Source organism: Ciconia boyciana, chromosome 21 (genome assembly GCF_034638445.1).
Source record: "Ciconia boyciana chromosome 21, ASM3463844v1, whole genome shotgun sequence".
Taxonomy (NCBI): domain Eukaryota; kingdom Metazoa; phylum Chordata; class Aves; order Ciconiiformes; family Ciconiidae; genus Ciconia; species Ciconia boyciana.
The window spans coordinates 5,429,256-5,442,109 of record NC_132954.1 but is presented as its reverse complement, the minus strand read 5'-3'; the positions used below and the strand labels follow the sequence as shown (position 1 = coordinate 5,442,109).

General features: G+C 66.1%; 1 protein-coding gene across 10 annotated transcripts in view; it reads left to right on the top strand.

The window, feature by feature from the left end:
- The first annotated feature begins 7,783 nt into the window (after positions 1–7,783).
- MACF1 (microtubule actin crosslinking factor 1) overlaps positions 7,784–12,854 on the top strand; it is a 149,764-nt gene continuing 144,693 nt past the window's right edge. For all 10 annotated transcript variants that reach the window (XM_072885339.1, XM_072885342.1, XM_072885338.1 and 7 more), the window contains exon 1: positions 7,784–8,003. In XM_072885339.1, coding sequence (XP_072741440.1) covers positions 7,784–8,003 — 220 coding nt within the window. The remainder of the gene's footprint in view (positions 8,004–12,854) is intronic.

Sequence of the window (12,854 nt, the reverse complement as noted above, 5' to 3'; positions counted from 1 at the left end):
CGTTTGGCTCTGTCTTGTCTTTCTTTCTGAATAAAGCGTGGCTTGAGGGTCTCTCTCTGTAGCAGTGCTGCCAGCAGAGCTTTTGAGACACCCTGAAACACTGCAGCGGTGCTGGGGACGTGCTCTTGAGGAGGTCAAACGCAGCTGCCGGTGCTGTGGGCCGTTGCGGGTTCTCCCTTCGTGCTCACAGCCCGTCCATCCCGCTGACCTGCGGGCAGGCCTCCCAGGTGGCAATCGCTGCTGGAAATGAGAGGAATAACCTGAAAGAGTTTAAAAAAAAAAAAAACCAAAAAACTATCCAAGTATGTCCTGCAAAACTTCATCTTAATTGCCAGCCAGCACAGGGGACTGGTGTGTGCTGGGCTGTTCCCAGTCGCTCTCCAGCTGGTGGTAGCGGTGTTTGAGGTGAACACCTGGTTAAAACAACTCGCCTCTGTGTGGATTCAGGACAGCGGCGGATGGATTCAGTTTCTCTCCTGCCCTTTCAGTGTGTTGGAGGCCGATCTCCTCGCTGGGGGCTTTTGCTTCGAAATCCTGCGTGTCAGCGGGATCCATTGAGCTGTGGCAGGCGCTGGGCCCTGCTGACAGCGGGTGGCCCTGGCACGGCCGGGGCGATTTGTCCCTCCATGCTGTGCCCTGGCAGCGGGACCTGCCTGCTCAGCTGCTGTTCCTCTCTTCCCAAGGGGGATATTTCCCCCCGTTCCCTCCAAATCCAGCACGGTTTTGTAACAGCATTAAAGCAGGTGAGTACCTGGAAGTAGAGAGGGGACAGATCTATCTTTTTAATCCACATTTTTAATACCGGTGATTGTGGGTTTAATGCTTAATCTTTGATGCAGGTGGAGCCTATGAGTTTCCTGATCCTCGCAAATCCCCACGCTGGGATGATAAACGCTGACCCCAGCGCGGTGTAACCTCCGCCAGGCAGAGATGGCCGGTGCCCCTCGCCGAGCTGCGCCGCGGGGCCGTCGCTCCTGGTCGCGGACGCAGGTCTCTAACTCCTGCCCCGCCGGTGCCTTTGTCCGGGGATCAGCAGCACTTTGGACGCGCAGAGATGAGATGTCCTCTCTTGAGGGCCGAAGGCGGCCGCGGCAGACCTCCTCTTTCTCCAAACACCTCGTGAATGATTAACCGGGTGGGGGAGAACAGCCGGTTTGGTGAGCGGTCTGTCTTTAGATAGCGCGTACCTGAAATTTGGGGCGTTGAAATTAAAAGTATCACCTCACGTGGACTGTGACAAGAGTGAAAGTCAAAACTCTCCCGGCTGGGACCCGTCCCCTGCCCCCAGAGAGGGACCCACCACCGCCTTGAGCTCCCGGGGGCACAGACCCCTCGGTGGGCACACGGGTCCTTCCTGGGGGTGGAAGAGGCTCGCAGAGCCCCGACTGCGGGCACAGACCCTGGAAGAGCTGCGCCCTCGGATAGGGTGGGCCACAGCTGGGTGCTGTGTTTTTAGGGGTCTCTGCCCTGCCCCTGTGCAGGGACCCGAACCAGGAGAGTTTCGTTATTTGCCCGTGGTTGAACAAAGTGCGCTGGAAGAAACACTTCCCGGTTTTCACCCCGGTTCCACGGGGGCTGTGGCAGCGACGGTCTCGCAGGTGCCATCCCAGCGGGGTTTGGCCTTTTCCGGATTGCTGCCGCTCCGCGTCGAGCTCCTCTCCCGCAGCTGCCTCCGAACCGGCCTTTCCAAGCGCTGCTGGGAGCTTTCTCCCTTCCCCCAGGCCCAGCTGGATTGATTACTACGGCCCAGATAGGTTCCCTCCACTCGGGCTAATTCGCGGCTGCAGTCATCCCGGTGTGTGGGATGGAGCCGCGTTTCTCCCTGGCGCTGGGGGAGGGCGGCATCGGAGAGCCCCGAAATCCATGTCCGGATCCGATGAGGCTGCCGGAGACGGAGAGCTGCTCTCCCTGTGTGTAACGGGCTGATAATCCTCAGGGATTTTGTTTGGCGCTTTCAAATATGAAAACTGTTTGGTGGCGATTAGTTTCAGCAGAGGAAAACTTACGTAATGATGCTGACACTCAGGTGGATTCAGCGTTTCGGAGCTCCCCGGGCAGCGGTGGAGGGAAACACCAGAAAGATGTGAGAGCAGTGTGAAGAAACGGGCGGAAACGTGAACGGTTTTGGGTGAAAACGCCCTGCGAGGCTCCCGGCACGAGGGCTGTGGGCTCCGCGGGGCGGGGGGCTGCCAGGGCCGGCAGCCATCGGAACTAACAAATGGTTAACAGAGAGGGAAAACCGCGGCTGGGGATGGAAATCGAACCAGACCGCGTGAGCCATCGGCTGTGGGGAGCCATCGGCTGTGGGGAGCCGTCCGTGGGGGCTCTGGGGAGAAGGAGAGGGTGGTGGGGCTGGGGCGGCGTGGGTGGGGGACACGGGACCGCAACGGGGACCGGCGTCGCACCTCCAGCGAGCGCCGAGCAGGGCTGAGCCGTGCCAGCGGAGAGGGAGCCCCCGTGCCCCGGTGCACCAGGAGCCGTTTCCCCACCGCGACAGACCACGATTTCCCCGGTATCCGCCCCTGGGTTTCAACCAAGGATGGAAATTTGGGGAGCGGGGCCAGCCGGGAGGTCAAATCTGCGGGAGCCCCCGTGCCGTGCCCGCACCCCCTCCGTTGCAATCGGTCGTTACAGATGACGATTAATTACCCTCCCCTTTCCTGGAGCGGCATGACGCACCGCAGAGGGGCCGGGGACGCGGAGGCGGCTTCGGGGAGGCAGCAGGTTTGCAGGGCCGGCCCCACGAACGACTCTGCCAGTGGCAGCTTGACTGCGATAGTCGTCGACTCGGTGGCGTTGCGAACCCCTCGCAAGCAGGCTGCGAAGGCTGGCGGCGCCCGGAGCCGCGCGGCAGCATGGGCTGGCACGCTGCTGGGAATTGCTGGTTTGCAAAAAAAAATAAAAAAATAAAAAAAAGGCGGCTGTGAAAGGGAAGGGTTGCTTTTCCAGGGAGAGGAAAAAAAAGGGCTCAGCAAAAAGCCCGGCAACTTGCTGGTGTCGAGAGTGACTCATCTCATCAAGCTGTCCAGATGTCGGAGGAAATATTGAAATGTATCTAAACGCTCCTGCCTCCCGAGTGGCTCTTTAGATCCATCCAAAATCTAATTGTTCTGGCGATAGATGTTAAGACAGCCAAGGGCAAGTGGTGAAATAGCAGGAGCTGAGAGGAGCGGATCTCTTTGTTGTAGTTAAAAGCTCTATTAGAAATTTCAGCCAATAAGGAAAATAACCCAAGACCTGATGAAAATAATCAAATTCATGGAGAGAGAAAAAAAACACCTCCCAGCTCTGGCAGGAGGAGACCGTGGCCGAGGCTCTGGCCGAGCAGCAGCGATCGAAAATGGGTCCGATCATCCCGGCTGAGTTCCCCCGGGCAAAAGGGATTCGGAGCATCCTCAGCTTCTGAATGTAGTGCACCATGGAGCCCTCAACAGGACTCATTTCCAGCATGGAGCAGATGCAAGTTTATATTTCACTGTTTGCCATTTTTGATGCGAGGTGAAGCCACATCCCGGCTGGGGGGGAGGCATCGAGGCTGGGACGGGGTGGGAGGTCTCCACCGGGAAGCCGCTTCTGCCATCGGCACGGCCTCGGCCGGGCGGGAGCCGGCGAGGGCAGCGCTCGCATGGCTCACCAGCTGCTTTCCCAGCGGCTTCCCTCCCTCTCAGCTCCCCCGTTCCCATTTTCCTACAACCCTCAGCCACCCGGGAGCGGGACCTCCTGCAGCTCCCGCAGCCCCGGATGTGCCGGGAGCCTCCAGCAGCATCTGCAGCTCCTCTCTGCCTCGGAGAGGGGGAATAATCAGCTCTCGGGAGATGAATAATTTATCAAAAGTCAAGGGAAAAGGCAGGCTTCATCTGCGGGCTTGGGCGAAGGTTTTAATGAGGGAGAGGGAGCAGAGCCGCGTGCCGGCAGATTTGCACTGGCGCAGCCACGGCCCGGGAGACATCTCCCACAGACGCCGAGCGGGACCCCGAGGTCTCAGCACCCTCAGGTGGGTGTCCACGGGGCCCTGGCGGGGAGGGGGGTCCCCGTGGTCCTGCTGTACAGCGCAGGAATGGGGAGAGGAAATGATTTAGGGAGGATCCCCCCCTCCCCGCCTGCCTCCCCCATTCCTCCTGAAATAACGATTCCCCGTCCCCGCGTAGGCAAAACAATGCACGATCTCAACCCAGATTCGTAGCACAAATAATCCAGCGCCGCCGGGCGCTGTCAGGGATTTCTGGAAAGGTGTTTCGGGTGTGAGATCCGCGCAGGCTGGAACAGGCGCTGTCTCCCGGCCGTCCCGGCTCCTTGAATTGACCGGCTTTGCTCCACGGGCACCGCGAGGGAGGAGGCCAGAGCCCGGCCGGTGGCATTGAGCACGGGGTGACGGAGGGACACATCACCCTGCAGCCAGCGCCGGGGCGTGCAGCTCCCCGCAGCCGGCCGTGCAGCCAACCGTGTGTTTCATGCCCCAAGGGCGAGCAGGGCCCAGCCGCCATGGGTGGGGGCAGTTGGCGGCGGCGTGCCCATCGCCCCGGTGTGCGCCGGACGCCGGGGCAGCCGCGGCCAGGCTCGCGGGGCCGTTAGCCGGGGGCCTTCGCTCATCGCAAACACGTGGCTGAGCCGCCCAACCCGTCCGGGAGCTTCAGGAACGGCACGAGCAGCGTCTGGCTCTTCCGGTGCTTTCATCCTCCTGATGCGTCTGAGGCTGCCAGCTCTGGTGGGATGAGCCCTCCCCGCTCCCCGGCTCTGGTGGATTTTTGGGTCCCTTGTGGTGCCGGGACCCACAGCCCCCACTTGAGCACAGCGGCTGCATTTATCCATGGGTGTCCAGTACGGACCCGACCACCCGCTCAAGGGCTGCGAGACTGCACGGGGAGAGGGAAGAGAAAGCGGTGCCGGGGTGGTGAGGCTGGTGCCGGCCCACGAGGACACCATTTTCCAGTATACCCTTTGTTCTGCCTGCAGTGCCCAGCACCGGCCCGGCCGCAGCGTTATCGGGGCTCCCGGGGAGCTCGTGCCCTCGTTACCAGCTGGTGCTCGTGCCTGCGAGGCCTCGGCCGCTGTGTCTGGGGGCTCGATCACATCCCACCGGCGCATCCACGCCCAGGCAGGTTTTGGCCGAGCGCTCCCTCCTGAGCTGCTCTCCCCATCCCGAGTGCGACCAGGCAGGGCTGCAGGGCAACACGTGCTCTTGTACAGCCACGTCCCAAGTTTCCAAAAGCAGGGTGTCACCACACCCCGTGCCGTGTCCTCCACTGCGTCCCACCCCCTCGCTGGAGGTACTTGAGGAAACAGCTGCCGGGAAGCAGAGGGACTTGTTGGGATGAGATCTGGAAACTGGTGGGGGAGAGATGCCCGCAGGGCAGCCGGCTGTGCCGAGACCCCAGGGGGACCGGGGCGACGGGCTTGGCCTGGCCGCGTACGACGCCGCGGGAGCAGCCGCGCTGGCTCGGGGCCATGGCACGGCACTGCTGCTCGTTGGGTGCCACCGTCGATGCGGGGCAGCTGGATCTGCCGTCAGCCGGAGCGGTTTATCCTGCTCCACTCCTGCCAGGCGGATGGGGTTGTCCTGCAGCTCAGCCACCCCTTCGGGCTGCTCCTGGTGTCCCTGCCTGCGCCACGGCTGCTGCCGGCACTGACTCGGCTGGGGCTGGGATGCCTCGCTGCCCCGCAGGTGAGGCCCTGGGCAGCCCACGGCTTTCCGAGCGCCGCGCTCCAGCCCTTTCCACGCCTGTCCTTGCTCCTGTCCCCACGGGACCCCGCTCGTGGCCCGCTCCGTGCTCCCGCCACGGCTGCGGCTGCTGGCCCCGATCGATGGGTGCTCTAGTTACCCTGGGCCTGCGGGGAGACAGAGGATGGGGTGGGGTGGGGGTGCTGGGGGAGGGGGAAGGGGTGCCCGGGGCGGGGGGGCCGTGTGGGGAGCTGCTGGGTGGTTTGGGGGTCCCCTGTGCAATGGGGGGCAGGCTGGGGCAGGGGCAGCCCGGGGAGGTGGCTGGCATCGGGGTGCCCCGGGGAGCGCGGGCAGGTTTGGGGGGCGCAGGGCGGGTCGAGGGTGGGGGGGGCCGGGGCCGAGGGTGCCGGGGCAGGCTGGCGCAGGGGCGGGCACCGGGGCCGGTCCCCGGAGCGGCGCGGGGCGGGAGGCGGCCGGGACCCCCCCCCCCTCCTCCCTCCGCCGCTCCGTGCCGCCCCGGTGGGCAGGGCCGGGCCGGGCCGGGGGAGGCGCCGCGGCGGCGGGAGCGGCGGGAGCGCACGGCGGGGCCGGGAGCGGCGGGACCGGGAGCGCACGGCGGGGCCGGCAGCCGCGGGGCCGGGAGCGCGCGGCCGGGCCGGGAGCGGCTGCGGGAGCGGGAGCGGGAGCGCCGCGTCCTGCCCGCGCCGAGCCGCCGGGGCCGGGGCCGGGGCCGGGGCCGAGGCCGGGGTCGGAGCGCCGCCGGGGGGTGAGCGGGGCCGGGGCTGCGGGCAGGGGGTGCGCACCGGGGAGGGACCGGGGAAGGGCGGCGGAGGGGGGGGGGATGGAGCGGGGAAGGGCAGGAGGTGAGCGGGGATGGAGCGGGAAGGGCAGGAGATGGGGATGGAGCGGGGATGGAGCGGGGAAAGGCGGCGGGCGGGGATGGGGATGGACCGGGAAAGGGGGCAGCAGCCGCCGGGGCTGGGCTGGGGCTGCGGGCAGCGGGGATGCCGGCCGGGGGCGGGACCGGGGGGCCCGGGCCAGCCCCGAGTGCCCCCGCGGAGCCGTGCCCGCACCCCGCCGCCTCCCGCACCTGCTGCACCCCCTGCCCGCGCCGCAAGCCCGGGCTGCGGCCCCCGCAGCCCCCGCAGCCCCCGCAGCCCCCGGCCCTGCCTCTCCCTGGGCACCGAGTCCCCCCCCCCGCCCGCAGCCCCCAGCCCCACACCCGCGGGTCCCCCAAAAGCAGGGCGAGGGCTGAGCCCCTCGGTGCAGGCGTCAGGGCTGCCGGGGGAGCCGGGGATTTGGGCCGTGGTTCCTTTTTTGCAGCTTTTCGATGGGGGGTGAATGACTCATGGAATCCTTTCTCCCTTTCTTTCGATGTTTTTTTGGGTCTCTTTGTTCCTGTTTTGCTGATTAAATGATGATAATAAGGAAAGGCTCCGCGCGATGGAGGCGGCTCTTCTGCCGCGGCACATCGGTTGTAGGAGTCTCAGTCATTTCATGTGCATTTTTCCTGGGCGAGCTAGAGGACACAATGAGAATTATTTTAAATATGTCTCATGCAAGGTGCTTATTTGCCCAGCGTGTGTACGCGGCACAGCTCACTCCCTGCATGCTACAGAAAGCCCTACCATTTTCCCCTACCAATATTAATAGGATTTTTAAAGCTGTTCCCACTCTGAGAGGGGAAAAGAACGGCGGGTACAAAGGGCAGTGCCGATCTGACGGCTTCTTGTACCAAGCACAAAGAAATCGAACCCAAAAGGTTGGACTTTGCTTTGTGGGAGTGAGCCGATGCCGGGGATGTCAGTGTGAGCTTTGCTGGTAGAGGGGTGGCCGTGCCACCGTCCCCGTCCCCGGGAGCCCCAGCCGTCAGACCAGCAAGGGGGAAACTGAGGCAGCGCTTAGGAGCTGTGGGAGGGCTGATTCGCTTGCCCAAGAGGGTGCTTGGGCACAGGCGCAAGGGTAGAGATGGCTGCGGCGGGACGGTCCCTTCTCCATCACCCCCAGCACCCATGGCGGGGAAGGAGCCGCGGCCGGCAGCCCGGCGTCACCTGCTATTTGCTCCTTCTGCAGGCTGCTGCCCGCGGGGACGTCCTGCCCACCCTCCTGCCCACGCCGTGGGCCATGTCGTCCTCCGACGAGGAGACCCTCAGCGAGCGGTCATGCCGGAGCGAGCGGTCATGCCGGAGCGAGCGCTCCTACCGCAGCGAGCGCTCGGGCAGCCTCTCCCCCTGCCCGCCCGGGGACACCTTGCCCTGGAATTTACCCCTCCACGAGCAGAGGAAGCGGAAGAGCCAGGACTCGGTGCTGGACCCGGCCGAGAGGGCTGTCGTCAGGGTCGCAGGTAAGGCAGCGCCCTGTTGTGCGGCGGGCCCCCCCGAGGACGGGGAGGTGGGGCTCCCCGGGCTCCCCCCATGGTGGCTGAGATGGTCTCGGGGCCGTCCCTGTCCCCTGCTGCTCCCCAGGGAGCCGGGGATGGATGGGATGGGGAGGCGGGGATGGATGTGGCCTTTGGTGGCCGAGGGCCGCGGTGGCGGTCGGGCTCTGTGATGGCTTTGTCCTGTCTGGGCAGGGCTCGCCGCGGGTTGGTTCATACCCTCAGCACGCTGGGGTTAAGGGATGACTGGGCACCTCCAACGTTCGCTTGGGTGACATTAAAATGCCTAATTAAGGACTAAATGGCTCCTTCGTGGAACAATGCCCTTGGCCAGACTCCAGGGAGGAATTTGCCCTGGGAGGCTGGTGATTCCCGCCCGGCTGATGGAGCCGGGGTTGCTCCTTCGCCGTGGTGGTGCCCATCGGCAGCACCATCGCTGTGGTCATTGGGACACCCTGGGGTCCCTGCGCTGCTGCGTCGTGGAGGGGACCCTGACCCATGTGTCCCCTCGCCTGCCGTGCCGCCGCGGTGCCCGCCGGCTGCTGTCACACCCCGGGGGAAGGGACGGGGACGGGAAGGAGAAACAAGGACAGGGATGGATCCACCACGGCTGATGGCTCCTTCTCCAAGTGCCGGTTGATGGGGATGGCGGGGACCCCGCTCCGGGGCTGCTGGGGAGGAAGGATGGAGGAGCTTTGCTCAAGGTGGCGGCCCCAGGCACCGAAGCCGGGATTTGCTTCTTCACCTGGGACAAACGGCCGGGCCGTCGAGGGCTTTGATCTGCGACTGCCGGAGCAAACAGGAATTTGGGGCCGTGCCGAGGGGCCCCCGCCGAGCCCTGGCCGGGCTGATCCTGGTTGCCGCCCCAAGGGCACCCTGGGGCCCAGCTTTCATCTCGCTGGCAGAGGCAGGCATGAAGGCGGTGAGCTCCGGAGGCGCCCGCTCTGCCCTGCCAGCCCCTGCCAGCCCCCAGCCGCCGGGCAAAACAGCCCCAGTGCTGGCATCCACGCCCGAGGGTCCCTGAGCGTTGTGGGGGCTCAGACTGGGAGTGGGGGGACCTGCAGCACCCGGCACATGGGCAGATCCCCGCGGGGCAGGAGCGGCAGCGGATGCTGGCTGCCTGCCCTCCCTGCCTGCCCTCCCTGCCTGCCCTCCCTGCCTGGCCGGCGTGGGCACGGCAGGGCGCGTGCAGCTCTGGCCATGCCACGGTGCCGCTCGGGCAGGTTGTGCCGTCCCAGCTCGCGGGTGTCTCCGGGCAGGAAGAACCAGTTGATTCAAATGATGGTTCTCAAAAACGCGCTGTCTGGGGCCGGGGGAAGCGAACGCACAGGGTGCGGCCGGCCCTGCCTCAAGCGCCAGCACCGCCGAGGCTGGGAGATGCCATGGCCCCACTGTACCCGTCACCGCTCATGGACCGGCTCTGCCCCCAAAGCCCCGTCCCGCTGGGTGCTGAGCACCCTCCCGCTCCCCGGGGCTGGACCCTGCCGAGGCACAGCCATTTCCCCAGCTGCGTTTCTCCCCGCCTGCCCGGGATGCCGAGCGCTTGTCGTCATGCTGGCTGGATCCAGCCCATTATTAAAGGCAGGGGGATGTCACAAAATCCGGTCTCATGCAGATTCCCCATTAAAAATAACTCGTGAGGTGCAGCTAGACAGTGCTGAGCTGGGAAGAAAGAGTTCGGAGACAGTTTTGTGTCACCGGGTTTGAAAATGAGCTGAAATATTGATTCAGATCCTTGCATTATTCAGTGGGACTGTCTGCAGCGCGCCAACCGCCCCGGTGCCCGTCCCCGCCATGGGGCTCGGGGACCGGGCTGGGCTGGGGACTGGGGACGGCGGCTGGTGGAACGTGCCCCGGGGGAGCTGGCACCTCTCGGTGTGCCTGGGGAGGGGGACGGGGCTCAGCTCCCCTCAGCTCCCCGGGACCCCTGGGAAGCCAACTTAGTGGCAGGGACGGAGCCTGGGCATCGTGCGGGGCCGGGGAGTCCCGTCCCGCACCCAGCCGTGAGCCTTGCAGTGGCTTTGGGGACACGCATGGATCTGGGGTGCTCTTCCTCCTCGCTGTCCGTGGGGTCTGACGGTCTCTGCATCCCTTCTGGCCATCAGAGCCAAGGAAAGGAGGATGCGGCCGTGCCCAGGGAGGGGATGCGCCAGCGAGGACCTTGCCGGAGGTGCCGGTGCCATGGTGCGGGGGGGCAGGGACACGCCGCTCCCCCCGCGGGCTGTCTGCGCCTGCACCTTTGGGACCTCCGGTGCTGGGCCCGGGTCCCCAGGCAGCCTCTGGAGCCGTTCCCTGTTTTGCTGGCATCTCCCTGGAAGGCGGTGGCACGGGGAAGGCAGAGGGGGAGCGGGACGTGGGGGGGCCAGAGTCTGGCCCTTGGCCCCGCGTCGCTCTGTCTCGCTCCAGCCGCTTGGCAGAGGGAGAGGGTGGTGGCTGGGCCGGGGGGGGAGGCTGCTTTTGGAAGAAAAGGCTCTTTCATCCTAAACCTGTTTGCGCTCGATCCTGCCAGGGGTCACGGTCTGCTGGTGGGGTGCTGGGGTGACGCTGGGGTGACGCCGGGGTGCGAGGGGCCGAGGGGGACAAGGGTGCGAGGGGTGAGCGGGCAACAGAGGCAGCGGGCAGGGGTGATGGGAGAGGCGTCGCGGGGGCTTTCCGAGGGCTGTGCTTCGTCTGCGTGAAAAGGCTCCTGGGAGTCCTTTGTCACTCGTAGCGTCACCCGAGCCACTGGCAGAGGCAGCGCCTTGGCTGAGCGGAGGGAGATGTGCTTCATCCTCGGGGACGTGGGAACAACCCTCCTCATTCTCCGCTGCCTTGGGAGCAGCAAACCCTCCCGCTCGTGGGGACGGGGCAGGTTTTGAGCAGCCCTCCCGACGCCCAGGGAGGAATTAGGAAGTGCCAGCTGGCCGGCGCACGTTTCCCCTTTTCCCAAGACCGCATTTTTGGGTCAGATAGACGTTCCGAGCGCAGGCACCTCCACGGGGCTCCGTGCGGGGCGGCTTCGAGGGCAGAGCTGGAGGAGCCTCGGCCCCTGCGGCCGTGCCCGGCGCGATGCTCTGCCGCCCGAGGACGGCTGCCCTGCCTCGGCACCGCTGGGCACAAAGGCAGCCTCGCCACAACCGTGCCGGCATGGTCGCCCGGATTTAAACCCTCCTCCCCACGGAGGCGCTGCCAGGGATGCAGCCCGCTCGGTGCGACGTTAATTACTTTTCCTAATTAAGGCACCATGGTGAAGGGGAGATGCCGCCGAAGCCGGGGCAAGGGGGATGATTTGTGTAAACCCCCCCCCCCCCAGGCCGGGGGCTTCAGAAGGAGGAGGAGGAGGAGGAGGAGATGGCGAGGATGGTGGTTGCCACCAGTGGCCCCTCGCCGTCGCCCGGAGGGATGCGGGGTGCTGCCCCCACCACCCCGGGGTGCTGCCGGTGGGGGGGGGACCCTGGGTGGCGGTGGGGGGACACCCGATGTCTGGGCTGAGCGGGATGGGGCTTTTCTCGTTGCCATGGTTACCCAGCTGGCAGAGCCTGGCCCTCCGGTTGCCATGGGAACGGCGCAGCCAGGGTGAAAAAGCAACATCTTGCGGTGGCCAAAAAAGGCCGGGATTTGGCCCGGCGGGTGGGGGGGGGACAGGGCTGCCCAGGGGGCCGGGGCCGGCCTTGGGTCATGGCGAGGGGGTGCCCTGTGGGCTGAGCGGGGGGGGGCCGGGTGCTGGGGGGCCGGGAGTGTCCCCCGGCCTGGGGACGGCCACCCCCGTGCCCCCGTAAGGGCTGTTTCTGTCGGGGGTTTCGCTCTGCCACGTCCAGAATCGCCGGGAGGGCTGGGGTTTGGGGGGCGAGTGGGGTTTCTGGTGGGGCTGGGGTGCCAGGCAGGTTTGGCCCTGCACTCCATCCCCATTTCCCCGTGCGGTTTGCCCCTGGTCCTGCTTGGGCCCCTTGCTGGGGTCCCCCCCCGTCCCCCATGGCCCCCCCGCGTGATGCCGAGGGGCTCCCCGCTCCCCCACGGCCCCCCAAAGCGATGCCGAGGGGCCTGGCTCTCTCTGTGCATCTCCCGTGCCCCGTTCCCATCCCGGCGGGGACGGGAGCTGCGGCACCCGGTGGCCGTGGGGACAAAACCCCGACCCGGGAGACCCGGAGCCCCCCGGCCCCACGCTGGGAATACCCCAGGGGAGAAATCCCTGCTAAACTCAGCCTGAAATAAGAGGAGGTTTTGCAAAGCCGGAGCTGGGGGTCCCTCCTGTGCCTCCCGTCCCCAGCAGCGTCTGACTCGTCCTGGGCCTTCGCCCACGTGAGGTGCTGGGGTGAAAGACCCCCGGGGGTTATTTTGTTGGGGGTCTAACGGTGTCCAGCACCCCACGGGTGAAAAATGGGGCTGGGGCGACGTGGGGCTGCCCTTGTTCACAGGCTCCACCTGGCTCCCCCTGGGACCCCCACGGGGCCGAGAGCCCCCCCGCAGCCTCTCCTGCGCTGGCAGCAGGCGTGGGGTGCAGAGCCCCAGTATTTGGCATCGGGGTCCGAAGCGGCCGCCCGCCTGGCCGGCCTCGGGTGCGGAGCAGGAGCGGGACCCGCGCCCTGGTGGGCAGCGGGGTGGGGGGCAGCCAAGGTGCTCCCCTGCTTGGGTGCCCCGAGGAGCACTGGGATGCGCTGGGATGCGCTGGGATGTGCTGGGATGCGCTGGGATGCAGTGGGATGCAGTGGGATGCGCTGGGATGCACTGGGGTGTGCTGGGATGTGCTGGGATGCGCTGGGATGCAGTGGGATGCAGTGGGATGTGCTGGGATGCACTGGGGTGTGCTGGGATGCGCTGGGATGCGCTGGGATGCAGTGG